The 27,261-nt window shown below is 37.2% G+C and overlaps 1 protein-coding gene across 1 annotated transcript in view; it reads right to left on the bottom strand.

The window, feature by feature from the left end:
• FREM1 (FRAS1 related extracellular matrix 1) overlaps nt 1–26,979 on the bottom strand; it is a 109,821-nt gene extending 82,842 nt beyond the window's left edge. The window contains exons 1-9 of the mRNA XM_006918357.1: nt 26,749–26,979; nt 22,163–22,257; nt 19,425–19,726; nt 17,893–18,089; nt 12,056–12,379; nt 9,766–9,874; nt 6,642–6,773; nt 4,231–4,575; nt 3,495–3,637 (exon numbers count right to left, since the gene is read on the bottom strand). Of these exons, the coding sequence (XP_006918419.1) occupies nt 3,495–3,637; nt 4,231–4,575; nt 6,642–6,773; nt 9,766–9,874; nt 12,056–12,379; nt 17,893–18,089; nt 19,425–19,726; nt 22,163–22,257; nt 26,749–26,979 (1,878 nt within the window). The remainder of the gene's footprint in view (nt 1–3,494; nt 3,638–4,230; nt 4,576–6,641; nt 6,774–9,765; nt 9,875–12,055; nt 12,380–17,892; nt 18,090–19,424; nt 19,727–22,162; nt 22,258–26,748) is intronic.
• Between the last annotated feature and the right edge of the window lie 282 nt (nt 26,980–27,261).

The following is a 27,261-nucleotide window of genomic DNA, read 5'->3' as shown; positions in this document are numbered from 1 at the left end:
ATTAGATTGTCTCTCACCCAAGGAGATGCTTGGTTTCTGTCTCTATCAAAGTGTTCTGGAAGCATCGCCTAAACAATCCTGTGCCTGAGTTTAATTTAATCTTCAGTGACTATGGAAACGTCTGAGCACAAAAGCTCCCACCAAGTAACCATCTTATCTGGACTTTTAGTTGAACAACTGAAAGTTACAGATTTTGCTGAATATTTTAAATACATTTTTGTTTTTAGGACATGACTAGATACTTGTCCAAATTGAAGACACAGTCATCAAATAGACTAGATCATCATTTAAGTTTCTTAAAAATTGGACTTTCGACAAAGGTATCAAAGATTTACATCACAAAACTGCTTACCAGCATGCAAATAAAATACTTGTTTTAGTATATACATGCTAATTCCTGGAAACTCTGAAGAATAAAGCTTTACACTTATTACCTTCCCATCTCATTTCCTCTATAATTTCTATCAAATGTTTCAGTCTTCTTTCCTCCTAGTTTCAATAAAAGTTGAAAGAACCAGAACTCATTTAGGGACCAACAAGCTGTTTTTGAGATTTCACTACGAATTAGGTATCAAGGTCTGAAGACACAGAGATGACTAATTCAGAATTCTTGCCATCTATGAGCTCACTGTTAATCCAAGGAAACAAATAATGGACTTACATTATAGTGATTTGATATTGGATCATACAAAAGGAATTGCTGACCCAGCCTGGGAGAATTGTAGAATGAGGGCATCAGAGAAAACTTTCTGTAACCGGTGATGTTATAGCTGACAGCAGGTCCATAGACCAGAATGGTCCTAAGCTAAGGCTACCACAAGTCAGAAGAATTGCAGGAGAATTGCAGAAAAAGTAATGCTAGATGAATTCTATCAATGAATTTTAATTGTCCACAACTACAAAGATTTCATTGATCTCCTCTATTCTTATGAGATGATGTATGAAGGGTTCTAAGAATAATCTAGTCCTGAGAAGATGAAGTTTGGAACTAAAGCAATGGCAATGGGGTCTTGAAGTAGAGATAGATGAGAGAAATTAATCAAGCAGATTTTATTACTAAGACTTGCTGACTGACTAATTATATAGATATTAGAGAGAAAAAGGGGATTGATGATTTCAGAGAGTCTTTAGAGTTTTGAAAAAGTTTTGGGAGACACATACTAAATGTCTTGTAGAAACTGTGAGTTTAAATTCTGGTGAGACATACATGCAGAAATGTCAGGTAAAGGTGGCATGCACGAGACTGGGCTGGAGAATATTTAACAGCCAAATAATAGGTGGTAAATTAATTAACACAGAGCAAGTTTATATATTCTCTCTTTCTTTTTCTCTCTCTCAATAAAGAAGATAAAATCAGAAAAAAATGTAATTATGACTTCTTTAGAATCCCATCCATAATAGGAAACAAACTTATAACTGGATCTACAGCGTTTAATCTGACTTATTTGCCAAGATTTTGGAACAGTTTTGTTTCAATTAAGTTTTTATTTCTGTGGTCCTTAATATAAAGGGATCTGACATCTATATCTGATCTATAAATCTGATATAAATATAAAAAATATGATCTATGTAATAAATAATAGAAGGAAAGAAAAAAGAAGTTGAGCTTTCTATTCTTAAAAGGGCATAAAATCTGTTAAAAGTGATATGGTATTCTAGTCAGAAACATAGGTCATTTTGAGCTGATACAACAAAAGATTGAGAAATAAATCCTATTAATAGTTGCTATTTGGAATAATCAAATCAATTAAGGTCTCAAGCAAAAATGTAATCTAGAAGTGAAATATAACATATGATGAAGAGAGGATGTGGTTATTGGTAAAGGAGTTTATTTGTTATTCAATAAGGAGATGAACTGAGAATTTTTCTCATTCACTCTCCAATTCCTCATGGCAGAAGTCACAAATTTCCTTCAGTTTCTAGGCTATTCAACATCATGATTCCTGATCATCCTCTTTTGTTACCTTCATCTTAGCAAACAGATGAATGGTTCAATCATCTATGCACTGGCTAATGTGAGTGACCATGATATTATGAGAAGACATGATATAACCAATAGAGACACATGCTTTAAATAGTCATTTTAGAAATGGTTCAAGATTTGCTTAGACCTCTACACAGGCTACTTTCCAAGGTAATAGATATAAAACACCTAACAACTAGAAATATATATACTGGGTGATCACTTGTTTTTACCTGTCTTTTTCCACCCTACTACCAATCACCCTTTCTTTGCAAGAAGTCTACCCTTTTGTAGTTGTTCAGACCCTACATTAATTCCATTTTCTGTAATTTCTATTTCTGCATTCTATATATTTAAATACTATCCTTGAGTGGCAGTAAAACTCTTCATTCTTCAAAAGCAAGAATAAATAGTAGCTAATTTATTTTTTGAGTACTTACCATGTGCCAGAAAATTCTCAGTACTTTATATGTATTTTCTCACTTATCCTCACAATCACTCTATAAGGAAGTTGTATTAGTCCTTGTTTTTCAGAGGACGAAACTGAGGCACAGATAAACCAGTTAGTGTCAAGGACAGGAGAGAAACATAGGCAGTCTAATTCCAGAGGCTATATTTTAGCCACTACACATACAATGTCAGTGTTTTCTTGAGTGCTTTATGGCCAGCCAATTTCGTGAGGTGTTCTGTACAAAACAGCCCTGTGGATATTTATCCAAAGAAAACCAAAACAATAATTCGTAAAGATCTATACACTCCAATATTAACGGCAGTGCAATTTACATAATATGGAAGCAACCTAAATGCCCATCAACAGACGACTGGATAAAGAAATTATGGTTCACATATACAATGGAATATTACTCAGCCATTAAAAAAAAAAAATGAAATCCTACCATTTGTAACAACATGGATGGACCTAGAGGTATTATACTGAGTGAAATAAGTCAGACAGAGAAAGATAAATACCACATGATTTCACTTATATGTGGAATCTAAGGAACAAAAAGAACAAACTAATCAAAAACAGACTCACAAATATAGTGGACAATTTGGTGACGGACAGAGGGGAGGGTGGGTTGAGGGGCTGAGAGAATGGGGTGAAGGGTTAAAGAAATACAAATTAGTAGTTGATAGTTGGTCACAGGGATGGGGAGCATGACAGAGAGAATGCAGTTAGCATTAATATGATGGCTTGGTGGAGGGCCAGAGGAGGAAGGCAGCAATTGGGGGGATCATTTTGTGAACTATATAGATGTCTAACCAATTTACTATATACTTGAAACTAATTTAAATAAATAAATTTAAAAAAAAAAACAGCCCCATGGTTAAACAACCTTGGAAATATCACATAGAAATTTTTTAAACTGTTTAGAAAAGTAAGTGGTAGAGAAGTGATGTTGCAAAAAAATTAATTTAATTTTGCTTAATCCATTGCTTCTCAAACTTTGAACCTTGAAACCTGTAATACCTCCTATAACTGATATCTGTAGACAAAATTTTGGAAAAGTGTTTAGAGCTGGCCTCTTACCTGTGGCACTGAGAGATTTGGAGGTTCGTGGCTATCTGCCAAGACAAATTCAAAAGAATCTTCAAAGATTTCTCCACCAAAGTGACGATAGTAAACGATGCCATTAAATAGATCTCTCTGAAGGAAGCCATGGACAGGGTAGCCTATTGGGCCCACAAAACACCAAATACTTTTGTAACCATCTGCTAGGTGTTGGGTGTAAAGATATTGGACTTATTTCCAAGCCTTCCCTGCCTAGTATGTTGTATAGACCCAAGAAACTTTCACTAAAAGCTTTTTATCAAAGTTTATAAATTATAAAGCAGAAAAATTGAAATTGTTACACCTGTTTTAAAAGAGAATTTAGCATTAGAAAAATATTGCGAAAAAACATAATCTTAAGGAACACTAAGTATTTGATCCCTATTTTGTTACTCCTGACTACTTTAAGAATTAGTTATGAAGTTATTCTAACAAAATATAAGCAAATGTTATCCATGCCATTACTTTATCAATACTAGATGGGCCAACCATCTCTCTTCATACTTATTTGTCCTATCACTGTGCTTGGCAGACTTCATTTTTCATAGCATAATGGTTACTTTCAGATCCAGCTTTCTGGAACTTTCTAGAGGCCCATCCTTGGATAGATGATTCCCATCTATAAAATGGGAATACTAATTGTACCACCTCATAAACTTGATGTCCACCTTTGTACAAATTCTGACACAAATGATCCAAACTGCCCAGAACTTACCTATCAGTCCTGGCCCTGGCTTCTTCATGATCTCTCCAGCCTGAGGAGGTTTTGTAATATTAAAGAAGATGTAGTCATCACTGGAGTCCATGTCTGACGCTCTCAGCATGGAACTCTGGATCAATATGGTCTGTCCCTCCTCCAGTTCAATCACAACATTGTTTATGAGGAATGGAGGACTGTCATCTTTGGGCAAGATGTTGATGGGAAACTTATGGCGGATGCTATGATGGCCATCGAATATCCTGAATACCACAAAGTCTTTGGTGGAGTCACTGTCATCATGATGATAGCGAACAACTCCAGCCTGGAGGTCAGTCGCAGTGAAGAGAAATCCTTTCCCCCCTGATGAAGAGAGCAGAGGTGGCACTGGTTGAATGAGGGAGTGCAAAGGCAACACTTGTAGTGAAAGCAGCACTAGATAAGACAGCATTAAGGAAAGTGGTGCCGCTGATACTTTCCTTGCCTGGAAAAACAACAGATTGTTTAGTGGGCTCTGGGCCTCCACAGATCTGGTTTTGAACACTGGCTGTAACACTCAGTAGCTGTGCAGGCTTGAGCAAGATATTTAATTTTTTGAGACTCATCTATAAAACAGGAACAAAATCTACCTCCTATTCCCTAGTACAGATGAGAGAACTTAAACAATAGTAAGCCTATAATAAATGTTAATTATTCTTTAACTTATTGTTATCATCCTAGGTGGCAGCACTTCTAGAGGTGTGATCTCAAACCAGCATCATCAGCATTATCTAGGAAATCATTAGAAATGCAAGTTCTCAGGCCCAACTCCAGACCTAATGAATCAGAAATTCTGGAGGTGGGGTCTAGCAATAGGTGTTTTCTCAAGACCTCCAAGAGAGTTTAATGTATGCTAAACTTTGAGACTCACTGGATTATTGGCCAAGAGCTAGAGCTGTGGTATCAACTGGCCCAGGTTCAAATCCTGGTTCTGCCACTTTCTAGGCTCATGCCCTTAGAAACATTAACTTCTCTAAGTCTCAGTTTCCCCATTTCAAACATAGGAATAATGATAGTACCTCACTTCATAAAGTTGATATAAGATAAAGCACGTAGAATTCTTTGTCCCTTATCTGATACAAAGTAAATGCTTAACAAATATTAGTGCTATTTTCTTCCTCCTCTAAGACCAGAACATCATTGTCTTATGGGCTACTGCTCTACATTTTATTTCATAGTATTAATAAACACTGCTTCGCTCTACATAACTATTATAATTCTTGATGGCAGTGCTTCGTTACTCTCCCCACACCACTGAAATAATGCTTAAACACTAGTATAATGGACATTACAAGCTACTTGCTCAATAGCCACTTTCTCCTTCTTTCGCAGTAGCAAAATCCTGGTTCTATTTGGAATGTCAATACAGCCATTTCAAAAAATCGTGTCCCTGGACTCCATTGCACATAGGGGTAGTATATAAGTTGGTAAAAGTCATTGTATCAGACTCCTGGGACAAGTTATTAAAGAAAGTAAACTTAGATAACATAACTTTTTCATTTTCTTCCTTCCTTGAATGCAGATCTGAAACCTAGAGGCAAAGGCACCATCTTGTTACCACCGACAGAGCAGAAAAGAGCTTCTGGCATCATGGATATGGAACACCTATCTTTGGACAATCTGTCACATGAAGAAAATAATGAATTTTTAAGCCACTGTAGTTGGGTCTCCCTTACATGCAGCTGAACCTCCACACTAACTGTTATACCCATGCATAAGCTGACCTCATACCGTCTTGGGATTAGACAAGAGACTTTATAATATTATTTATTTTATTTTTGATTTCAGAATTCCTTAATCACAAACAATGAAAAATAAGAACTCTCTTTCTGCTTTATAATTAGGCAAACTAAGAGGAAAATTGAATTAAATTGTCTGAGCTCATTATAAGGAATGAATGATATTATCATAAAGTATGGCTATTATTTTTATTAGGCCCATTAACCTTAACTATCATCCTTATAATTATAATTATAAAACCATTTCTTTTTAAACTATGGTAACTGCTACTAAAATCATAATAACAAAATGATTACCAAAGTATTAAAAAACACGTTTTTCTGTTTTTCCGTACATTTCTCTGAAGCAGAGAAATGAGAGGGAAATATTTTGTCTCCCAACTAAGATAAGACAATCAGTTAAGGAATATATTTAGAAGGAGCTCTACAAGACATCTGAGTTTTAAATAAGCCAAGCATAAATGGTCATCCATTGATGTGAGCACTCTAACATAAGAGCCGATGGTTTCAAGATCTCCAGATTTTTAGAATCTGATAATTTGTTTAGAAGTGGGGCTCAAGAGACACTACATATATCCTATTAAATATGATTTGCTTTCAGAGAAAGTACTTTTGGGGTTCTTTTCTAGATTACAAAGGCTGGTCATTCACCTCTTACTGTGAGCCTTCCATGCTGCAGCCCGTCCACGGTCACCAGCTGCACAGCATGAATGTTATCGTTGTCAACGATCTGCAACTGTTCCCAAGTGATAGCCCGAGACTGCCCTTCCAGAAGATTCAGACCTGCAAGATAAAATAAAAATGCCTTGGGAAATTCTATGACACGCCAATGAGCCTATTTTAAGACGATGAATTTTAATCCGTGAAAATTGCATCTTCAAAACCTTTGCAATAAATGAGAATTTAGCTTTTAATTTTAGTAATATTTTTTACTTTTAGTACTATTAACTCCAATTTGACAACTGGTTCCTTGTGACATATCTTTTAGAGACATGACGGTACCAGAAAATAAACGCCAAAGGAAAGAACAGATGCTTTGTTCACAGTGGTTTCTAGTTCAAAATGTCTATAAGTTTTTCAAGGCTACATTCAGATAGGTTGTGGGCAAAAGAACCAGAAGTTCTTTTCTATAAACAGTTGACCCTTGAACAACAGGGGTTTCAATTGTGCGGGTCCACTTATATGCAGATTTTTTTTAATAAATATTGTAAATGTATTGTCTCTTCCTTATGATTTTCTTGATAACATTTTTTTCCCTCTAGCTTACCTTTTTGCAAGAATACAATATGTGATATATATATAACATACAAAATATGTGTTAATCAACTATTTATGTTATCAGTTAGGCTTCCGGTCAATAGTAGGCTACTAGTAGTTAAGTTTAGGGAAGCCATAAATGATACACAGATTTTTGACTATGTGGAGGTTCAGTACCCCTGACTCCCATGTTTTTCAAGGGCCAGCTGTAATTTATGAGTTCATAGGTAGCCCACAGGAGAAAGTAAAGTGGTTAAATATGCAAATACAGAGCTACTTGGACAGTGCTTGGACAGTGTTTAATGGTGTTAGACATGAAGTATCTAACATTTTACACTGAGGGCTGTATTTTAGTTTTGACTATCATGAGGAAGAAACATTTGTAACTAAAGAAATTAAAATAAAACCTTCTCTTTGGACCCAGCATGTTGGAGGAAATTTGGGGAGAGTAAGTGCTGCTAAGAACAAGAATACAGATTTCAGGTTCTCTGGTTAAAAAAAGGGAGCTGTTACATCATCAACCTTCCTATTATCCAGTAGAGCTGGGAACCAACAGATTACAGAGAATCGTGAAAGGGAACAGAGCTTTTTAAAAAACAAGTTGATAACATGTAAAGACAGTGTACTAGTGGACCCGGTTAATGCTTCCCCTCAAATCTGTCCAGCTTCCTCTGCCTCCTTGACTTTGGCCCACTTTCTAGCTGTAGCAGTCCCATGAGGGCTCCCACACTCCTCCTAATTGCAAAGCCCTGACTGCCACTGTTGTCATCTTTTGATCCGACCGGTTACCTCATTGCCTCTGAGGTGAGGGCTAAGTTTTGGCATGACCTCCCTTGTGACTGTGGCCAGGTCCTACACCATGAACTCAAGGAGTTTGTGCAGTGGCAGCTAAGAGGGGCCAGGTAACACAACTTGGACATGTAGGTGTTAACATCCAGTGAGGCAAACTGACCATGAAGAAACAGAAGATGGGAAGTAGCTGACAGATTGTTCATCCTTTGCTCACCCTACTCCTGACTCTTCCCACACACAGTGGTTCCACCTCTTCTGGGAGACATCAGTACTACTAAGCCATCAGTTTTATTTTCTTGTAAAGCTGTGACCAGTTCAGTCACACCATCTTGACTTTCCTTTCCCCCTTATTCTTGTTTTTAGTGTACATTAATGCATATAATTTGCCTCAGGGGCTGCTAGACAACCTGGGCTAAGACATAAAGTACACTTTTTAAAAAAAGGAAGGGTGGGAGGGAGGAAGGGGAGGAAAGAGGAAGGGAGAAAGGGAAATAGGGAGAGAAGGAGAAATCAGGGAAGGACACGTACATATAAAGATCTCTGTGACTGGTAATAGGAGTTTTGAAGCCAAGAGTACACTGTACATCACAGGACAAGGCATTATGGGATGCAGGAGAAGAACAAGCAAGAAGACTAGAAGTAGAGCAAAATATTAACAAGAGGTTATGTCTTCATGGTGGAGTAACAGATAATTTTATTCACTCATTACTATTTATTTATTCATTACTATTTATTCTATTTAATGCACTTTCCAAGTTTTTGATGATGAACATATAAGTTCATAAAAATTCACTTTAAAAAAGGTTCTAATGTCTAAAGTAGCTAAAACCAGATTTGGAGCTCTTTTAACAAGGCTGGGTTTCACAGATCACACATACACATACAGACTATTAAGTAAGTCTCATCACTCTAATAGAAGTAGAGCGGGACGCAGAGCTAAAATTATAAATAAAGGCTGTTCAACTGATGTCCTCCATCTCTATGGAAACTCACATACTACAAACACATATGTGTATGTGTGTACCCATGTGTGAGCACACACAAACACAAGAGGCAATTTGTTTAAACTGCCACCTGAGGATTTAAATCAGCACAGATATTATCTGCTTGAAAGGACCTACAACTGCTTATAAGTATGTTTTGACTACTCTTGATGTGATCAGTGGGAAAGGAAAAAATTCCTCATTTACAATTTACATTTAGATGTGACTTAAATATATACAAAGCTTTATAATTCCATAGAGAAATGAAAGGCACAGCAAAGCCTTCTTTTAAAACAGAACAAAAAATCAATTTAAGCTTATTTGTGGTTTCCATACCACCCAATTTAAAAACAGGACAATGTGAAGGGCACTAGTCCATGCCTTCCTTCTATCACTCTGAACAATTTGAGTTGGAGACCTTTTCTCTCTCAGTCAAACTATAGCTCAATGTCACAGACGGTCTTTTTTTTTTTTTTTTTATTTTTGCCTCAGTCAGTGAAAGTTGTACTTTTGGCTTATCTTCTGCAGAGGAAAGAACTTGTCTCCAGGACTCAGGAATTCTGGACTGAAATTTCTTATCCCGCCAGTAGGAAAAATAAAACAAAACCAACTATCCAATGTCTCTAATCTGTCTGGGTTTCAGTTGCCTCGTGTGTGAAATGGAAATCAAACTACCTTTATTTCCTGACCCATATACTTTCTTGACTTCCCTTCAAGGGAAGACACCCCACATTGAACTTCACCTGTGTTCCAGGACACTCGCGGGGCATTTGTATCAGCTGTTCTGACAGAGATGTGTACTATAATAGGTGCACTCCTTTCAAAGAAGAAGTCATGTATCTCCAACTCCACCTATAAACAAACAGTTGCATATGAACCACACATTGAGATGTTATAGTATAAAATACCATTGCTTCTGAGGTATTCACCACAGATAGAGGCAAAATGAGTTCACGTTTCTGCTGCCGCCTGATATCATTTTTTTTGACAACCTGATTTCGCGTTTTCAGGCTCTAGACCTTGTTCTTTAATTTATCAGTATTTTAAATTTTCCTCTCTATAAAAGGATTTCTTAACCTGAAATATGCTGAAGAAGTGACCCTGCATTTGGTCAGAAGACTATGCCAGTCCAGCATTAGTCCAATCACACCTCTCTCAAAGATACAGGGTCTAGAGTAATAATTCTCAACTGAAGTGATTTTGTTCTGTCCCCTCAGGGGACATTTAGGAATGTCTTTAAACATTTTTGGTGTCACACATGGGTGTGCTTGTGGAGAGGACGCTATCGGCATCTAGCGGATAGAGGCCAGGGATGCTGCTAACATCCAACCATGCAGGGGATAGCCCCCACAACAAAGAATTATCTAGTCCAAAATGTCAGTGGTTCTGGTATTGGGAGACTCTGATCTAGAGGCATCTAACCCACTAGACATATTTTTAAATATCCAGACTCTATTTTTTCCCATGAAATCCATGACTACTAAGTGGGGTTATACAGTAAGTTTTGAGTCTTATTATGTGCTATATATGTACTGCACCAGGTGTTGACAAAGAAGGATGATGGACAATACAGAACAAAAGGCTTACTGCCTATTTTTGAAACTTGTGTGGTCTATTAGAGAGGATAAGAGAAATGAACAGACAGCAACATGTCTGCAAATACAACATAATAAAAGAAACAGTTTCAAGGGTACCAAAGTAAAAGACTTAAAATTAAACTATACCGAAGTGGGAGCTGTATTTTTGGAGGTGTAATGTAAATATTTATTAGGTTGAGCCATATGAAATTGTTATGCAATCACTAAGGAACTTTCTTCTCAAATGCAAGAAAATGCACACAGGAAGCAGCAGAGTGGAGGTGCTTTATTTGTGAGCTCAAAGTAAAATATCTAATGAGAAACTTCTCCATAACATGGAAGGAATGAGAGATAAGGGCAATAAAGAAACAAAAGCTGCCACTTACCGTTACAAAATAAAGAAAATATAAGCAAAGGGCAAAATACAGCACTTACAATTTAAAATATTTTATCTGCCCTTGATGCTAAATGCTGCAAATGCCTAAATTAAATGGAGGACAATTTGGTAAGCCCAGGGACACTCATTTTCCTTAATAAATCTGAGCTCAGGTCTGTATCAATCTGTCCATTTAAATTTTCCATCCTGTATGAATCAATTTGCTGGTAGGTTTTTAAGTATGTGAAGAGTTATTATGTGCAAGTCTGTAAGCAGCTATTCCTCATTCTCACTGAATACAAAATAATAGGAAAGAGGCTGACGTAGCAGCAGACAAGATTTAGATTAAATAGAAAGAGGACTTTCCTGATGGGAAGTGTTTGATAGTGAAATCGGTTACCATATGAGACTATGGAATTCCTATCCTAAATCAGTGTTATTAATTAAAATTAAGAATTCTAGTAAAATAATTTTGCAAATAAAAAAATAAAAGAATTTCTTAATAAAAGCATTGTAAATAAAACTCATCTCTAAACTCAATAGTCTGTGTAACAAAGGAAGGCTGTTAAAGGCACCAGAGTTCTCAAACTGATGAGGCCTAGGCCAAACAAGGCCCTCAGAAATATTTTGTAGCTGGCACAGTAAGTTTTAAAATTGAAATGGGCACATGGGTGCCGATTTGCAAGGATCAGAGCCTTTCAGAGATCTAGGTCTAAGTGAACCATTATGATAAATGATACCGAACATTTTTGCAAAAATATATAGATTTTCAACTTCTTGTGACAAAGGAGCTATAGCAATACTAGGTGCATCTATATCAGCTGGAACTGAGTTGCAGCTGCTTCAAAAGTTGCTGGCTCTTTCTTTAGTTTCCCATAATCTACCCCCAGACAGGGTTTTCTCCCTCGCACCACCAGCCTGGCTCCTCTGGACACTTGAGTTTACATTCTGATTTACAGCGATTGATTCTTTTCAGAGGCAAAGAATATACAAACTAACCTGAAAGTTAAGAGAACTGGCTTCTTAAATAACTCTGTGAATACCAAATAGGCTAGAAGCTTTGTCTCTCTTCCTTCTTACCTCATAATGTCTCCTTTCAGAATGGCTGCTGTTTGGTGGCTGATAGGCAATCTGCATGTCATTGAGATCTTTCCAGGTGAATGAGGAGACTGGTCTGGTATGATCCCACAGGTGAGTCACATAGCCCTGGAGTGGGGCGTTAGTAATGTTGAACACCAGCAAGGGTTTTGGGGTCTCATCCAATTCACAGTCCAGAACTGATGTAGTCAAAGAGGTCAGGATGAACTGATCCACTTCCAGAGTAAACATGGCCATGAATGCAGCCCTTGGGGGCTGATTAGGAATGCCAGCTCTGATATAGACAGGCAACCACGCACTCTCTGACTTTTGAAGGAAAAAGAAAATACGAAGGGGGAAACAATGTAAATGAAGCTACAACATACAGGGTTAATAGTAGGATACTTAACATAAAACCACAGCCGAGAGAATGTACCTGGCAGTGATCTGAAGCCTGGCTGCACATTAGAATCATCTGGGGAACTTTTAACACATTCTGACGCCTAAACTCCATCTCCAAATTAATTGTTCCAAGGAAGGGACCAGAAAATGGTGTTTTAAAAGCTTTCTGGTGATTCATATGCAGCCAGGATTGAGAAGGGGCACCAATTTTGGCATTGGAAAAAACTGTGCTTTTATTCTATCTCCAGCATTGATGATCTGTGTGACTTTAGGCAAGTTATTTAACTCCCAACTTTCATTTCCCACATCTGTAAAATGGGAATAATAAATCTCCAGCTATTAAATGAGGATTAAATGAGATAGCCAAAGTAAAGTACCTCGCAGTGGCTAGCACATATTGCCAATCTCTTCCCGCCATCCTGCCCACTTCCTGTCACTTTAAAGGAGGCAGGGACAGGATGGAGGAAAACGTCTTTACAACTCAGTACTCATGCGACTGAAGGATAGTTGCCAGTTGTCTAGTTAGTTAAAACTCTGGGTCTCCAAGTGAGGAGCAGATAATGAGAACTGCAAGTGAACGTTTAGGCTAGAAATACACCCTCCTCGAATGAAAGAGCTACGAGGAGAAGGCCCTCACGTGGGGATCCCTCCGCAAAACCATGAGTGTGCATCATGAAATCTGAGGTCTCAACAAGTACTATAGGCAGGAAGAACCCTCGCAGCAGGAAATGCTGGTTATCATAAAATTTGATGTTTTCCATTGTTAAGAGAACCGGGCTCAATTATCAGAGTCACATTGGTTCAATATTGCTGAACAATGGTATCGGACAACAAGTTATAATCTGTACGCAACATAATGTTAAAAATGGGATTCTTCTTGGCTCTGTCTCAACTGAAGTTCCAATAAAAGGGTTATCAGATTTCAAAGTGAATGTGAGACAGATAGTGTAGGCAGAGTTTATAAAGCAAATTGTCTGGAACCAGTTCCAGACTCTAGAACCCTCTCACCCATAAAAAAATATGAAAAGGTTGAAAGAGGTAAAAGATTTATTTAGAGAGAAGAGTGCTGTGTTGTGCTGAGTCACCCCCGACACACATGCCACACATACACATGAAGAGGAAGGGTGGGGCAATGCTACGTCCCTTGTCTCAGCTGGCAAGAGAGAAATTTCCTAGAGACCAGCTTTAAAATGTGTCTTTTATAGGTAGCTCATACAGATGGGTGGTGCTGGGCTCATACCTGAAGAAGCTAAATGGCTCAAGGCCAAAGAATAATGGTGCTTGTGCTGGGATTAGCTTATAGTCCTTGTTTATGGCAGGAAAGATTACATGATTACTTCAAGATATAGGCCAAATGGGATAGAGAGTTGGTCTAGGGTCATCCTGGACCCTAATCTTTAGCGCACATCCTCAAGAGGACAAAGAACCCCAGCAGCAGGAAGCCGGAGGTGAAAATCATATCCTAAGACCACACAGGCCAGAAATGCATCCTCCTGAGACAAGAGATCTACAAGTAAGAGGCCTCCATAATGGAGGATCTTTGTGATGAGGTATCTCCCGAGAAACCAGAAAATTGCCTCAGAGATAAATAAGCAGTTTGAAACATCTGACAGACTCAGAGAGCATGAAGTCATTTCCCATCAGTGCCTGATCAAATGAGACCTCTCTCTCTAACACTCCCCCCAAACCACCTGCCCATAGTCTGGAAGTTCAGAAACTAGCCAGCAATGCTCCAAAGACAGGAGTGCAAGGGAAAAACAGAGAAGACATTTAACCCCACCTACCCCCTACTGTATGGTTGATGAAGACAAATAATATGCTGAGACATCTCAGTCTTCGGAGTATCTATTCTTCATATGCTGATAAAAAAATGATTTGAAGATATATAATTTGAAAAATCAAGAATGGAGAAATCTCAATATAAAAAGGACTGGTGCTGAACAATAATAACAATTAAACCTAGAGTTAAGATTAAATAAATAAGTTATTTTAAACATATTAAGAAAATGGATACAAATGTCAAAAGAAGTTACTTGAAAAAAAGATATACAATATAAGAAATAATAAGGTATAACAAGGATATGCTAGAACTAAAATTGCAGATTATATAAACAAAGACTGGGAATGGGCAATTGCCAGGAAAAGGGATAAATAGAATCAATCCACATCATTTATAGGAAGGAGCCAAGAGAACTTGTTTTTTGTTTGTTTGTTTGTTTTTACTTTAAATATTAAAAATACAGGTTAAAAAATTTTTTATTTAGAATTTAATTCTAGCAAAACGAAGTGGGATATAGGACTTTCAAATAAGTAAAACTATAGGCCAAGAAAATATAGCCTATATTGTAAGCAAAATTTTTTAATAAGCATGACAGCAGAAAATGAGATAGGGAAAAAAACCTACGTATTTATTATTAGAAAAATGTAGCTTATATTCCCTTGTTCAAGACAAATATTCTTAAGTTAAATGTCCAATTATATGTGCCTTATAGGAGGAGACATTTAAAATAAAATTACATACAAAGAAGTAAAAGAATGATCCAATGTAAGAAAAGAAAAAAGCAGAAATGACCATATCAATTTCAAAGAATGATGCATTCAAGGCAGAAGCATTAAACAGGACAGTGTAGGAAAATGATATTGATAAATTATATAAGATAAGGCTTCTTATAAGCATCATTGTATTTTATATCATTTTGGCCAAACCAGAGGAGAAGAGACCAGAAACAAGAGTAATAATTACTAAAAAGGGAAAGATAAAATTATTATCATTAGTGAAAGATATAATTAGGGTCTTTAAAAGCCCAAAGAATTGAAGCATTCTTAGAATAATTGAATTCAAGAAAGAAACCAGATAGAAGAGAATTATACTAAAAAAATAGCTTTCCTATTTATCATCAGTAACCAATGAGATGACACAATGGAGGGAAAAGAGTTTATTCACAATAACTTCACAAAAACAAACTGGCAAGGACTGGACTTAATAAGTGTGCTCAACTTACATGAAGAAAACTGCAAACTTTAAAGAAACATATCAAAGACTATTTGCCTACATGAAGTGAGATACCTTATTTCTGGATGAGAAGACTCAATGTGGTAAATGTTCTAATATTCTAGTTCTTCCCCAAATGATTTGTAGTTGCAATCCAGTCCTGATAAAAATGCTTAGAGGCTTTTTTTTTAATGGACATAAATGATTTAATTACTTTTTTGAAATTGAAAAATAGGTGAGAAAATGGGTAAAGAAATGTTGAAGAGAAGTAATGAGGAAGAACTTACCTGTAAAATATTAAAGTGTATTATAAACCTATTATATTTAGAATAATAGAGTATTAGCACAAAAAAGTATGCAAATCTAAGGAACAAAAGAACTAGCCTTGAAAAAGTATAAATAATATCTTTCTATATGGTAGAAGAATCATCAAAAATCAAGGGGAAATAGGTTAATTATTCAACAAATAGTGCTGAAAATTTTGGCTGCTTTGAAAAAACTATTCCGTTGTTACAAAATATAATAAATTTTATTGCATGTGGATTAAAAAGGCAAATGTAAACAAGAAAACCTTTAAAAACCTAGAGGAAATTATGGGTGAATAGCCATTTAGTCATGAGGATGGATTTGTATAAGCATAAAAATAATAAAAACACAAGATATAAAGTTTTAAATATAGTATTAATTCGATTCCACTAAACAAGGTGTCTGTGTCTCCCCACAGTGTGTGTCTAAAAATGGTAGATATATAGCTAGTTTTACTTTCTTATTTTAATTTCTGTGTTTTTTATAAAATATTCTCTGCAGTAAGCATATTGCTTTTATATCCTTAAGATAATTTGTTTTATGACATGTCAAATTGACTATGGAATGGGTTAATTCTAAATAAAACAAGGTCATTTGAAGGCGTTAACTCCCAGTAAAACTGATTTGAAAATATAAACAAAGCCCTAACTCAGTTTAGAGAGGAAGAAGAAAAATCAATCAAGAAAAAAAAAAAAACGGATCTAATTTTTTTAAAGGAGATAAGAAAGCATTTAACGTTAAAGGAGTTTCATGTCAAAACAAACAGAAGACATCGACTTGTAGTCAGGAGATCTAGAGTTTAGTCTTGGCTCAGCCATAAAACAGCTGTGTACATATGGGCAATGTATGTAATTTCTCTGGCCACCACTATAAAATAAGGGGCTTGAACTAAACCAGTTATTTCTAAAGCTGGCTGATGATCAGTTTTTACTGGGTGGCTTTTTAACTAGTAAAATATGTGTGGTGCTACTATGTGCCAGGCTTTGTGTGAAGTGCTTTATAAGTATTACTTCATTTCATATTCCTAATTACTTTGAGAAACAGATTCTATTATCCCCATTTTAGGGTGAAGAAGCGAAGCATAAAGTTCAAAGTCACATAGCTTGTTAAGTAGACATTTGAATGCAGGCAATCTGGGCCCAGTGTCATGATCTTATCTATTAAATGTGAGACTCAGATCTATCCTTTAAGAGCTCTCTCTAAGTGACTTACTTGATCAATTTGACCAGACTACCTCAAAGTTTTTTTCCAAATCACAATTCTAAAATTTTATGATCTTCTGTTATCATTTCCTTATTTCAGGTGTTATCAGTTCCTTGGGTATCTTAGAAGAAATCCTAGTGAGAAGTCAGACTGTGAAAGATGGAGGTCTTTCACAAATGTAATCTTGGATCACTGCCTCTTGGCACAAAATCCAAGCTGTTTCAGCTGGTACACAGTTGCCCCAGCTACATAAATTAATACATTATAGAACACCTGAATCAGTAGAGTAGCATGTTAAATATTTCATATACACTGATTCTACTTTATGCCACCCTTTCAATGTGATGAGATCAAGAGCAGGAAACAGCAGGAGAATTTAAAAGAAATTGGAAGAGGGAGGAGGCCATTGTGGGCCTGTCACATTCATCCAGTCCTCTTTCTCAAAGTCTGAAAGAGTGAAAAGCATATAATCTGCAACTACAATAAAAGCGGAACTGAGGTCCCCTCCCTGTCAGTTTCCCATTGCTTTGCAGAATAGGTATATGGACCCCTGAGTTCCTCTAACAGATGAAAAGTGGTTCTAATAAAGAAGAGGGAAATGAAGAATCAAAGAGAAGGTGTTACACAAGATCAAATGGTAACCTGAAGAATACCGAAGTGAAGAGGGAAGAAAGGTAGCATGTAACTGGCCCTAGTCCAGAGATAGGCGAGAGCTAAACTGTTTCAGCTGATACACAGTTGCCCCAGCTATTTATACTGATATTATATACAAAGCTACTGTTTTAAGCACTACTAACAGAATAAACAAGCCCACAGTTCTAATGAGTCACTGGGCAGTTTCTTAAGCTGGCATGGGAGCCAACGTGAGCATACCCATGGAACTGGCCCTCTTTTTTTGGATCAGCTGGGGATACAGGTACATAACCCCATACTTTACCTTGTATACGATCTGACTCCTGCTATCTGTGAGGTCCAACTGGATGGAGATATAATCAATGTTAGGAGAAGGAGGATCCATATGTTGATATCGAAGCCCCATCCGCAGGAACTGCTCACAGCTCACTTTGAGACTTCCTATTTTCTTCAGTCCCAGGGTACAGCTTCCACCTGGACACTTGAGTTCTGTTTTCAGTTCTAGAATGTACAACACTGAATTAAGACAGTCACTTGAACATAAGGATTATAAAATTTAAAAGCCAATCCTCCCTCCCTTCCTCTCACTGCCCCAAGAGTACTCATGTGTACCCTCTAATCATTCACTAAGTGGGTTAACATTATTCTAAAAGCCTGTGATTTCTTTTACTGAAAGAACAGTTGACCAGTTGTCTCATGAGATCCTTGTCCACCAAAAGTTACAGAGAAAAAAATAATAAAATGCATTTTCTGGTGCTTGAACATCTTTGAAGAATAGGCCAATGGCTAACTATAAGCCTTTTATAGTCAAGCTTCTTCTGTATCCCTTTACAGCATCCACCTTCATAGCTCCATAATGCAATCTCTATTAGACTGCTTTACTCACTGAAATTCTCTCCCCGTCGTGCTTGTCACACACTCAAGTCCTGCATAGCATTCCAGGTCCACTTAGTCTTTTTACTAAACTGTCTCTTAAACATTCTTTGACCAACTGAACCAACTTCTCTCTTTCACTTTAATCCAAAATCATCTTTCCAACAGCCTTCATGTCTCTACCCAACTGCATTTTTCCCTCTTGTGGGGTTATGATACATATAGGCCACTTCTCTTTTGAGTGGCCTTTTGTACATTATCCTGATATAGAAAATGGATATTCCACTTCTTAACCAGATGGTTGTGAAGACTGAATGAGATGACTTATGAACAAGTGTGTCTTTAGCCGTAAACTGTCAAGATTCAAGGTATTGCTCTAACTATGATTATCCTTCATATTTCTTAGTCTTTCCATAGTGCCTAGAACACTATTATGCATATAGGAGTTGCCCAAAATATATTGATTGAATGATTAACAGAAAGAAAAAATAACAGAAAGAAAATTATCTATCAAATCTTCCTGATTTAAATCATGGCTGCTGCCCACCAGCTCTACCTCAAATCTGCTCATAATCTAATAATAATACACCAATTACTTTTACTACTATTGCCAGCATTACTGTTACTAAAAACAGCTGACAATTCTTGAGCACTTATTATGAGTCAGACTGCATAAACTATTTGTGCATGTGATCTCATTTCCTCTATCTTTACATAACCCTATGGAGCCTATTTCACAGACTTAAACAGATTAAGAAACTTGCATAGAATCAACAGGAAATGAATAGCAGAAGCAGTTTGCAAACCCAGGTCTTTATGATTCCAAAGTCCATACTCTAAACCACTAACCTACATTTTTCAACCAGCTACAAGTAATATGAAGTAAAACTCTTTGTCCTAGTGGAAGACGACCATTTATAGATATTTTAGGAACATCCAAATAAGTATTAAAACATATCTTACGAGACTCAGGGAAAAAAATGTGTGGCTGATCTCCACGAGGCTCTTCTGACTGAGGCTCCATCACAACCATCTGGCCGTGGGCTGGAAGGTGAGTTACCACAGGGTCCAGACTGACCGTACATTCCAGGCTAGCTGTTCTATCATAATCAAATCTAAGCAGGTTCTTATCGATGGTTCGGGACAGACCGTAGAATTCAGACACCTCTAATACATTGTTACTCATGTGGATGATGTTACAGTCTGGTTCTAGGAGATAGATCCGCAAGATAAAGGTTTCCGTGAAGGTGTCTGTCTCAGTAAATCTGTGGAGAGAACACAGCAAAGGAAATACTTATTGGTGCTTAGGCACTTTTGATACCTGTGTACTTGAACTGAAGCCTAAAGATTGGTCTTCACAACATTTGATTATTGGGTAGAGATTGGATTTTATTTCATACTCTGTATCTCAATCTCTCTGTTCTTTTTCTTTCTTATCCTTATATTGCCGTCAACTCCTTTTTCTGCCACTTTAACCTCCAATGACCTTTCTTTCAATACTTGCTCTCAAACCCATTATCCATGCTGATATTTAATGATTGCCATACGCACAGAGTCTCAGTTCTAGAACAAACATAATCTATGAGTATCAAGCTTGTATAATTTATGGGTTGTGTTTTAATTCAGAAGTGAATGGGTGAGGAGTTTCTGAAGCATCAAAGCCTTCTCTTCAGAAACACCATTACGTGCACGGTTATTTACAGCCTAGTTTGGGTGCTTGGCATGTAAAAGGTATTCAGTGATTGTTACTTCCATTCCCTCTAATACCTTAGCAATTATGTCCTTTGGATATATGCAGGGAGAAAATTAATGACTGATGGGTGTGCATCAATAATGCATCTCCTAATTGATGTGCTTTTATTATGGCCCAGGCTAATGCTAAACTATTTACAGAAAGTATCTCATTCAGTCTTTATAGGAACTTACATAGACATTTTAATCTCATTTTACAGATGAGGAAACTGAGGCATAGAGAGGTCAAGTAGCTGGCCGAAAGGCTGGAGAGGAGGTAAGAGGAGAATAAGTATGCTTCCTGACTTTCTGCCTCCAACTCCTTTGAATATCCTATTTTAAATAAATGTCCTCAAAATGAAGAGGGATGACAGCTCCTCTACCCTCTCCACTCCTTAGAAACTCAAGGAAGAAATGGGAGCAGCCAGAATCATCATCTTTTCCAGCCCACCTAGGCAAGGTCTCTGAAGTTAATTTGTTTTTTAACTTTAGAGTCTTAGAAAAATCAAAAAGCCTTGTTTGCATGCTGATTGCATAGCTTCCTAAGAAAACTTTGAATGTCTTTTCATTTTCTGAGCACGGCATTTTGCTCATGTCTCTCTTTCAGCACTTGTCATTCTGCATCACAATTACCTACTCACCTTTTGCATCAGACTATGAGCACCGAGAGTCCTCATCTCTTTGTTTCCTATGCCCAGGACAAGACCTGACCTATAGTAGGTAATCATAAGTGTTCACAGAATGACTCACTGTTCCAGTGTCTTCTATGAAACTCTTTTGTATTATTCTAATGCTTAAGGGAAATTCACACTGAAGTATTTTATCCAAATATTCATAAGAACAGTAAACACAAGTAAAAAACTACATAAAGGCCTACTCCACTAACACTGAATTCTCAGTCGTCTATATAAAGTGAGCAAGGCCTACTCCACTAACACTGAATTCTCAGTCGTCTATATGAAGTGAGCAATACTACATAAGCTTAATTTTTAAATTAACTTTTTACTAAGATATAATTAATATGCCATAAAGTTCACTTTTTCAAAGTATACATCTCAGTGGTTTCTAGTATACTCACAGGTTGTACAATCATTATGACTCTTTAATTCCAAGACATTTCATCACCTCAAAAGGAAATCTATACCCATTCGCAGTCACTTCCCATTTGCCCCTCTCCCAGCCCCTGGCAACCACTAACCTTCTTTCTGTCCTAATAGATTTCCCTTATCTGGATATCTCATGTCAATGAAATCATACAATATGTGACTTTTGTGTCTAGCTTCTTTCATTTAGCATAAAGTTTTCAAGGTTTATCCATGCTGTAGCATGTATCAATACTTCGTTCTTTTTTATGGCTGAATAATACTCCATTGCACAGCTATATCACATTTTGTTTATGCATTCAACAATTGGACTGTTTCAACATTTTGGTTATTATGAATAATACTGCAATAAACATTTGCGGTAAACAGGTTTTTATTTCTCTTGTGTACATAAGTGGGACTGCTGGGTCATATGGTTGCTCTGTTTAACTTCATAATTAATTTTTAAATGTTTTTATTATTTAATATGTTTAAAATAAATGATACTGTACTTATAACGAAGCAGCTGATCATCAAAAACAAGGATTTTACTAAATTTTGAAATGTTTTCACCTAATTCTCATTAAGAATTTTTAGTTTATAATTTCCATTTCCCGTCATAAGTGAAAGGTCGGATCCAGAAATACCCGTACAAGAAGTCTAAAGGGCAGCAGAATAGTTAATAATTTGCCACAGAAAAGCCCCAAGGAAGATGATACAAATAAAGATCATTGAAAGTCGGTGATTCTTGCCTCACCCATCTGTCTTCAGTTTCTACCGATAATCTTGTTTGGACTCTAGTAACTCCCCATGATGACACCTATCCACAGAAAAAGTACATGAAATGGTTATCTGGCAAAGAATGAATGACGTTCCTGTATGGCTTACCTGTAAAGTCTAAGTTTCACTATATCTTCATCAAGGATTGGGCAGCCATTGTGGATATACTTTACTTCATTGGGAAGGAAATGGCAGTCAAAGACCTAGTTCACAGGAAGAAATGAATGAATATCTGTGAGAAAATTAGTACAAGGTTTAATTTTCCAGCACTATTGTCCTGAGAAATTATGGTCTATTAATGTTTTGCTTTATTTTCTGTGTGTGTGTGTGTGCGCGCACATGTGTGTTTTAATCACTGCCTCCTCAACCCAGCCCCATGCCCACTCACCATTCTGCTTATACAGTTGTGCCTTGTTTTGAGAATATCTAAATTATGAAAATCAGATTCAGCAGATTAATTAAGGAGCAATAATCTCTCAAAATAATCTTTTTAGTCAATAGTACATTTAAAATATGGTCTCATTTATCAAAATGTTATTTACTCACACCCCTCAGGGGTTCGTAGCAATTACAATGGGCCTACCTTTTCTTTTTTTGTATGCACAAAAAGGCATTCATTACCTTATACACAAACACACTGTATGAGTTCTGTATATATTTTTTCTTTATTTATTTCCTTCTTTTCCAAATAGCGTTTTTATATTTAAAGATGAAGCCACTGACTATGAACACTAATGGGGTTCATCAGAGCCAAATGTGACCCACAGCTGTTTTTCATATACTTGGGAGAGAATACTTTTATTATTTATGTAAAACAGAAATGGTTGCTGTGACAAATAGCAATCGAAAGGCAATTTTCTCTATTCGAATAAAAGTATAATTAACTGTATCACCCCACTCAGAACTATTAAGGAAATTATTGTTATATTCTGAGAATACTAGTTTTTAAAAGAAGAATTTTCTCTTCCACTTACACTATAACCCTCATTCTGCCCATTCTGACTTGGTAGAGTTCTAAGAAATATAACAGGTCCTGGAATATTGTCACTTCATTCAATGTAATTTTGATATAATGTTGATGAGCTGCAGTGGGAACTTAACCTTTGTTTATATCAATTAGCCTATGACAAAGCAGGTTTTGTTATAAGTGTTTTTGCTTAAAGTCACAGAAGCTATCAGCAATGTTAAGTAAGGACTTACTGTACCCTTGAGGTATTCAGACATCATCACCTTTGAGTTCATGGTGTTTACCCGGTACCTTGTTACAGCTTCAAACATTTGCAGACAACATAATTCTCCCTGAGAAGACTTTATCACTAATACAAATGATCTTCTTTTCCCACAGACATCATTGGTTTCTCTTTTTAATTTACAACAAGGAAGGAAATAAAGGAAAGACCTTTCCCATATCATTGACAAATAGTCATGGTAATAAAGAGACAATCTGCTTTGTTAAAAGAAACATCTGTTTTATGTTTCATAATATGTTTTCCTTTTATAAAAGGCGACAACGATAATTGTCCATAAATTTACTAACTAAAACAAAGGAGAGCTAAATCCTTTTCTAATTACTGTCTAGCTTTATTTTTTTCCACTTCAACTGCTTTTCAATTACAATTTATAATTAAATTGTCACACATTCCTAACTCATTACTCACGATAATGACAGTAAACTGGTTTAAACTAAAGATATTTTCTTACTGCTGTATTTCCTATTCAAAAGAGCAAGCTCAGGGCTAAACTGGGGTGCTTTTCTACCCAGGAAATTTTTCTTTGGGACAGGTGTGAGAAGTGCTGTGTGTGAGGAAGTCTTGACTTAAAATGTGAGGAAAACATATTGCCGTCGACCTTATCTAATTGACTATATCAGGAGGGTTGTCTAAACAGAAGGTACTGGTGTGCACCAATGGAAATCCCTTTCCGTACATCCGATAGGAAAATTAACCTGTTGGTCCTAAGACAAACTTTAGTAATGAGATGAAAACACTAATTGAACAGATGTTAAACAAAACATTTTATGTGCAAATCAAATAAAACCGTTGATTACACAGCAGGGTGCTGTTAATACAGTCATCTTGCTAGAAATGGGTTCACATAAGCCTTGCTTTCAACTTACTAGTAAGCTCTATTAAAGAATACTGTTTGGGGGTGGGGTGTGTGTGTGTGTGTGTGTGTGTGTGTGTGTGTGTGTGTGTTTGCTTGGCTACGCTTAATTTCAAAAACTCCATAAGAAATAAATCCCTGGGGAGAGCTGAATCAGCCTGAATTAACAATAAGCACATCATTTCAAAATAGCAAACTTTACTTGAGAATTTCTTTTTTTGTTGAAATTATCAGAATAAAAAAAATAAATAGGACAATCGCCTGGTAGTGTGAGAAACAACATTTTTTGGATGTATAGATTTCTTTATGGTACAAAGTTCTTATATTTGACAAAAAGGTGATAAAATTCTACATTTTAAGGGAAGGCTTTTCTACAGGATAAATTTTAGAAAATGTAAATTAGATATCTACTTTAGATGATAGAAATCCATTTAAAAAGTCAGATTTACCCTCTGGAAATACATGTACTGAACATTCAAGACTAGATTTTGTTGTTGTTGTTTAATGAGCAACTATTCACTTGGGGACACCTGGGGATATTCAAAGCCCCATCCCCTTCCCTAGCAGTCAAGACCCCTAAATCAGCCTGGCATGTTTTTCTTTCTGTTTCATACTATCTTTCTATGTGGATTTTTGCCTTAAAATCAGAGAAAGTTTGAGACGAAATAACTCGCAGATCTTTTCCAACGCTTGATCTTCTGACCAAATAAGTTTTTTACCTAGTTTTAGTCACTTAGATCCCTTTTTATTCTCCAGTGCCTCAGAGCCATTAAGACAGCAGTCCCCAACCTTTTTGGCATCAGGGACCAGTGCTCTCATGAGACTCTAATTCCTGATGAGCTGAGGTGGAGCTGAGGCTGTGATGCTAGCGCGGGGGAGAGGCTGCAAATACAGATGAAGCTTTGCTCGTTCGCCTGCCTCTCACCTCCTGCTGTGTAGTCCAGTTCCTAACAGGCCACTGACCGGTACCAGTCTGTGGCCCCGGGGTTAGGGACCCCTGTATTAAGATATCACCAAAAAAAGTAATATAGACAATTTCATTATTCTCAGAAAAAGTGCTGTATATGTTAAGAAGTCTGTTTGAGATGAGAAGAGGACACCCCGCAGAGGCTGGCTTAAGTAATAGTACATCCTCCCCAAATTGCTTTCTAAAGAGGAAGAATCTGGTGAATAACAGGGCTTTTGTTTTATTCATTAGCATATGCATCCTTGGGGCCAGAGTTAAATACAGCTAGACCATAGGTTGCCCCAGCATGCTACCAGGAAGAATACCCCTCCCCACCCCCACCCACCTCTTCCCTGCCCCAGTCCTCTAGGATTAGGGTTCTATTTTGCTGCTCTCCAAAACTCCAAGGATTTGCTTTTGACCCCAGTCCCTGAAGTTGTGTCTCTGTTGCCTGCAGCTAAGCCTATTCATGTCACCTACTCCATCCAGGTCTCTCCTTTCTCCTAGACTGAAATGTGCCAATCAAACACATTTCAGAGTGCAAGTTGTATTGGGAAAAAGTGAGGAGACGTTGCAATTACACACACTTGGGACCTGATGCCATTATTGTATACTAACATTTTTTAGATGCCCATCTGAAGCTCTTTGACTGACAAAAGCAAATCTTGTGGGAAACTAAAGGGGAGCTATCTGGTTACTATCACATCAGGAGTATTCCCAAGGTGAAAGCCCTCCATAGAATTCTAATGTGTTTCAGAATCAGACTGTAATTTTAAATACAGTAAATGGAGTGTACAGAGCTGTCAATTTGAGCTAGCATCTATCTAAGGCTCTTTAGTCCATCTCTACAACATTTAGCACTACTTTTGAATAACCTCATGGAATATATTTCTTTAGCCAAATGGAGAAGAAAATTACTGTTCACAGTTCAGAAATGGGAAGTAGTATGTTTTTCCAGAAGCAGCAGCAGCATCTAGTGTTGAATATTCTCAAAATTGTTTGCATTGAGAGGAAAGTTAACCTACAATACCAACAAGTAATAAAACCGGAAGCACTTTTCTATTGTGTATAGAGATAAGCTCCTACTTTAAGCAAATACAATATAATACAGATTTTTTAAAATTTTTTTCACCCTACAAAAGGATTGAGCATAGAATATCCTTAAATGACAAGGTCTCCTAGGTTTATAAGAAAAAAAAATTCATGCAGACATTTTTTTAAAAGCAGGGAATTTTTAAAGTGAAGTATGTTCACATTTCTTTTCCATGTCTCTTTACTCAAGGGAATGTTTATGCGATGCTAATAGATGAAAATGTCTTCCTGATTTACTTCTGCTATTCTGTGGTCACAGTGTGTTCTAAAAATGCTTGAAATCCTGGTATCCCAAGGCGCCCTGACTAGCAATGGGTGAAATGATTGGGGGCAGGAATAACTCATAAAAACTGACCATATCATACCACACAAGAGGCTGCCCGCTACAACTCTTGAAAGACTGCCAATTTTGTTCTCTCCCTCCCTTCCTCTCTCCCTCCCTCTCTCTCTCTCCCTCCCTCCCTCCCTCCTACCACCTCCCTCCCACACTCACATACTGTACATTGAAACACATTACTGAATATATGAATAGAAAATCTCTGATATGACCTACCTGTGGAGTGAGTTTTCCAACCCTCTGGGTTATTGGCTCATTCATCACAACTTCCACTTTGCAAGCATCTTTCTCTTTGGGGATGGCAAACTTCAGGTCATCTCCTGACAGGAAAGCAGAGCTGCCTTTCATCACCCTGACCCCACGGTTCACGCTGATGAAGGTGGGGCTGGCCAAGCCCAGGAGGAGCAGCAGCAGGGCTTTCCGCCCACCCCAGCACATAGAGCTCATGCCGACAGGAGCCAACTCTTTCCGTCCACTGGTGAAATCCCTTCAACAAAGGAGAGCTTCTGTGCTTCTTCCGGAGGTGTCAGCTCCTGGTCCAAGGGGCAGGGCAAGGGGTCCCGACGAAGTGCCCCAAGATCTTAACATGCCTCTTTTATTGCAAACTCAGACAAGGAGGTCTTTCAGGCAATCCCAGGGCTTTTAATAAAACTCGCTGATCACTCCTGACAACACTGGCAAGATTAATGTACCTCCCAAGTGTTTTTCTAATCCTGCAAATGGGAGAAG

Source organism: Pteropus alecto, unplaced genomic scaffold, assembly GCF_000325575.1.
Source record: "Pteropus alecto unplaced genomic scaffold, ASM32557v1 scaffold95, whole genome shotgun sequence".
Lineage (NCBI taxonomy): Eukaryota > Metazoa > Chordata > Mammalia > Chiroptera > Pteropodidae > Pteropus > Pteropus alecto.
Note: the sequence above shows the minus strand (reverse complement) of the source record. Positions and strands in the feature narration are given on the sequence as shown.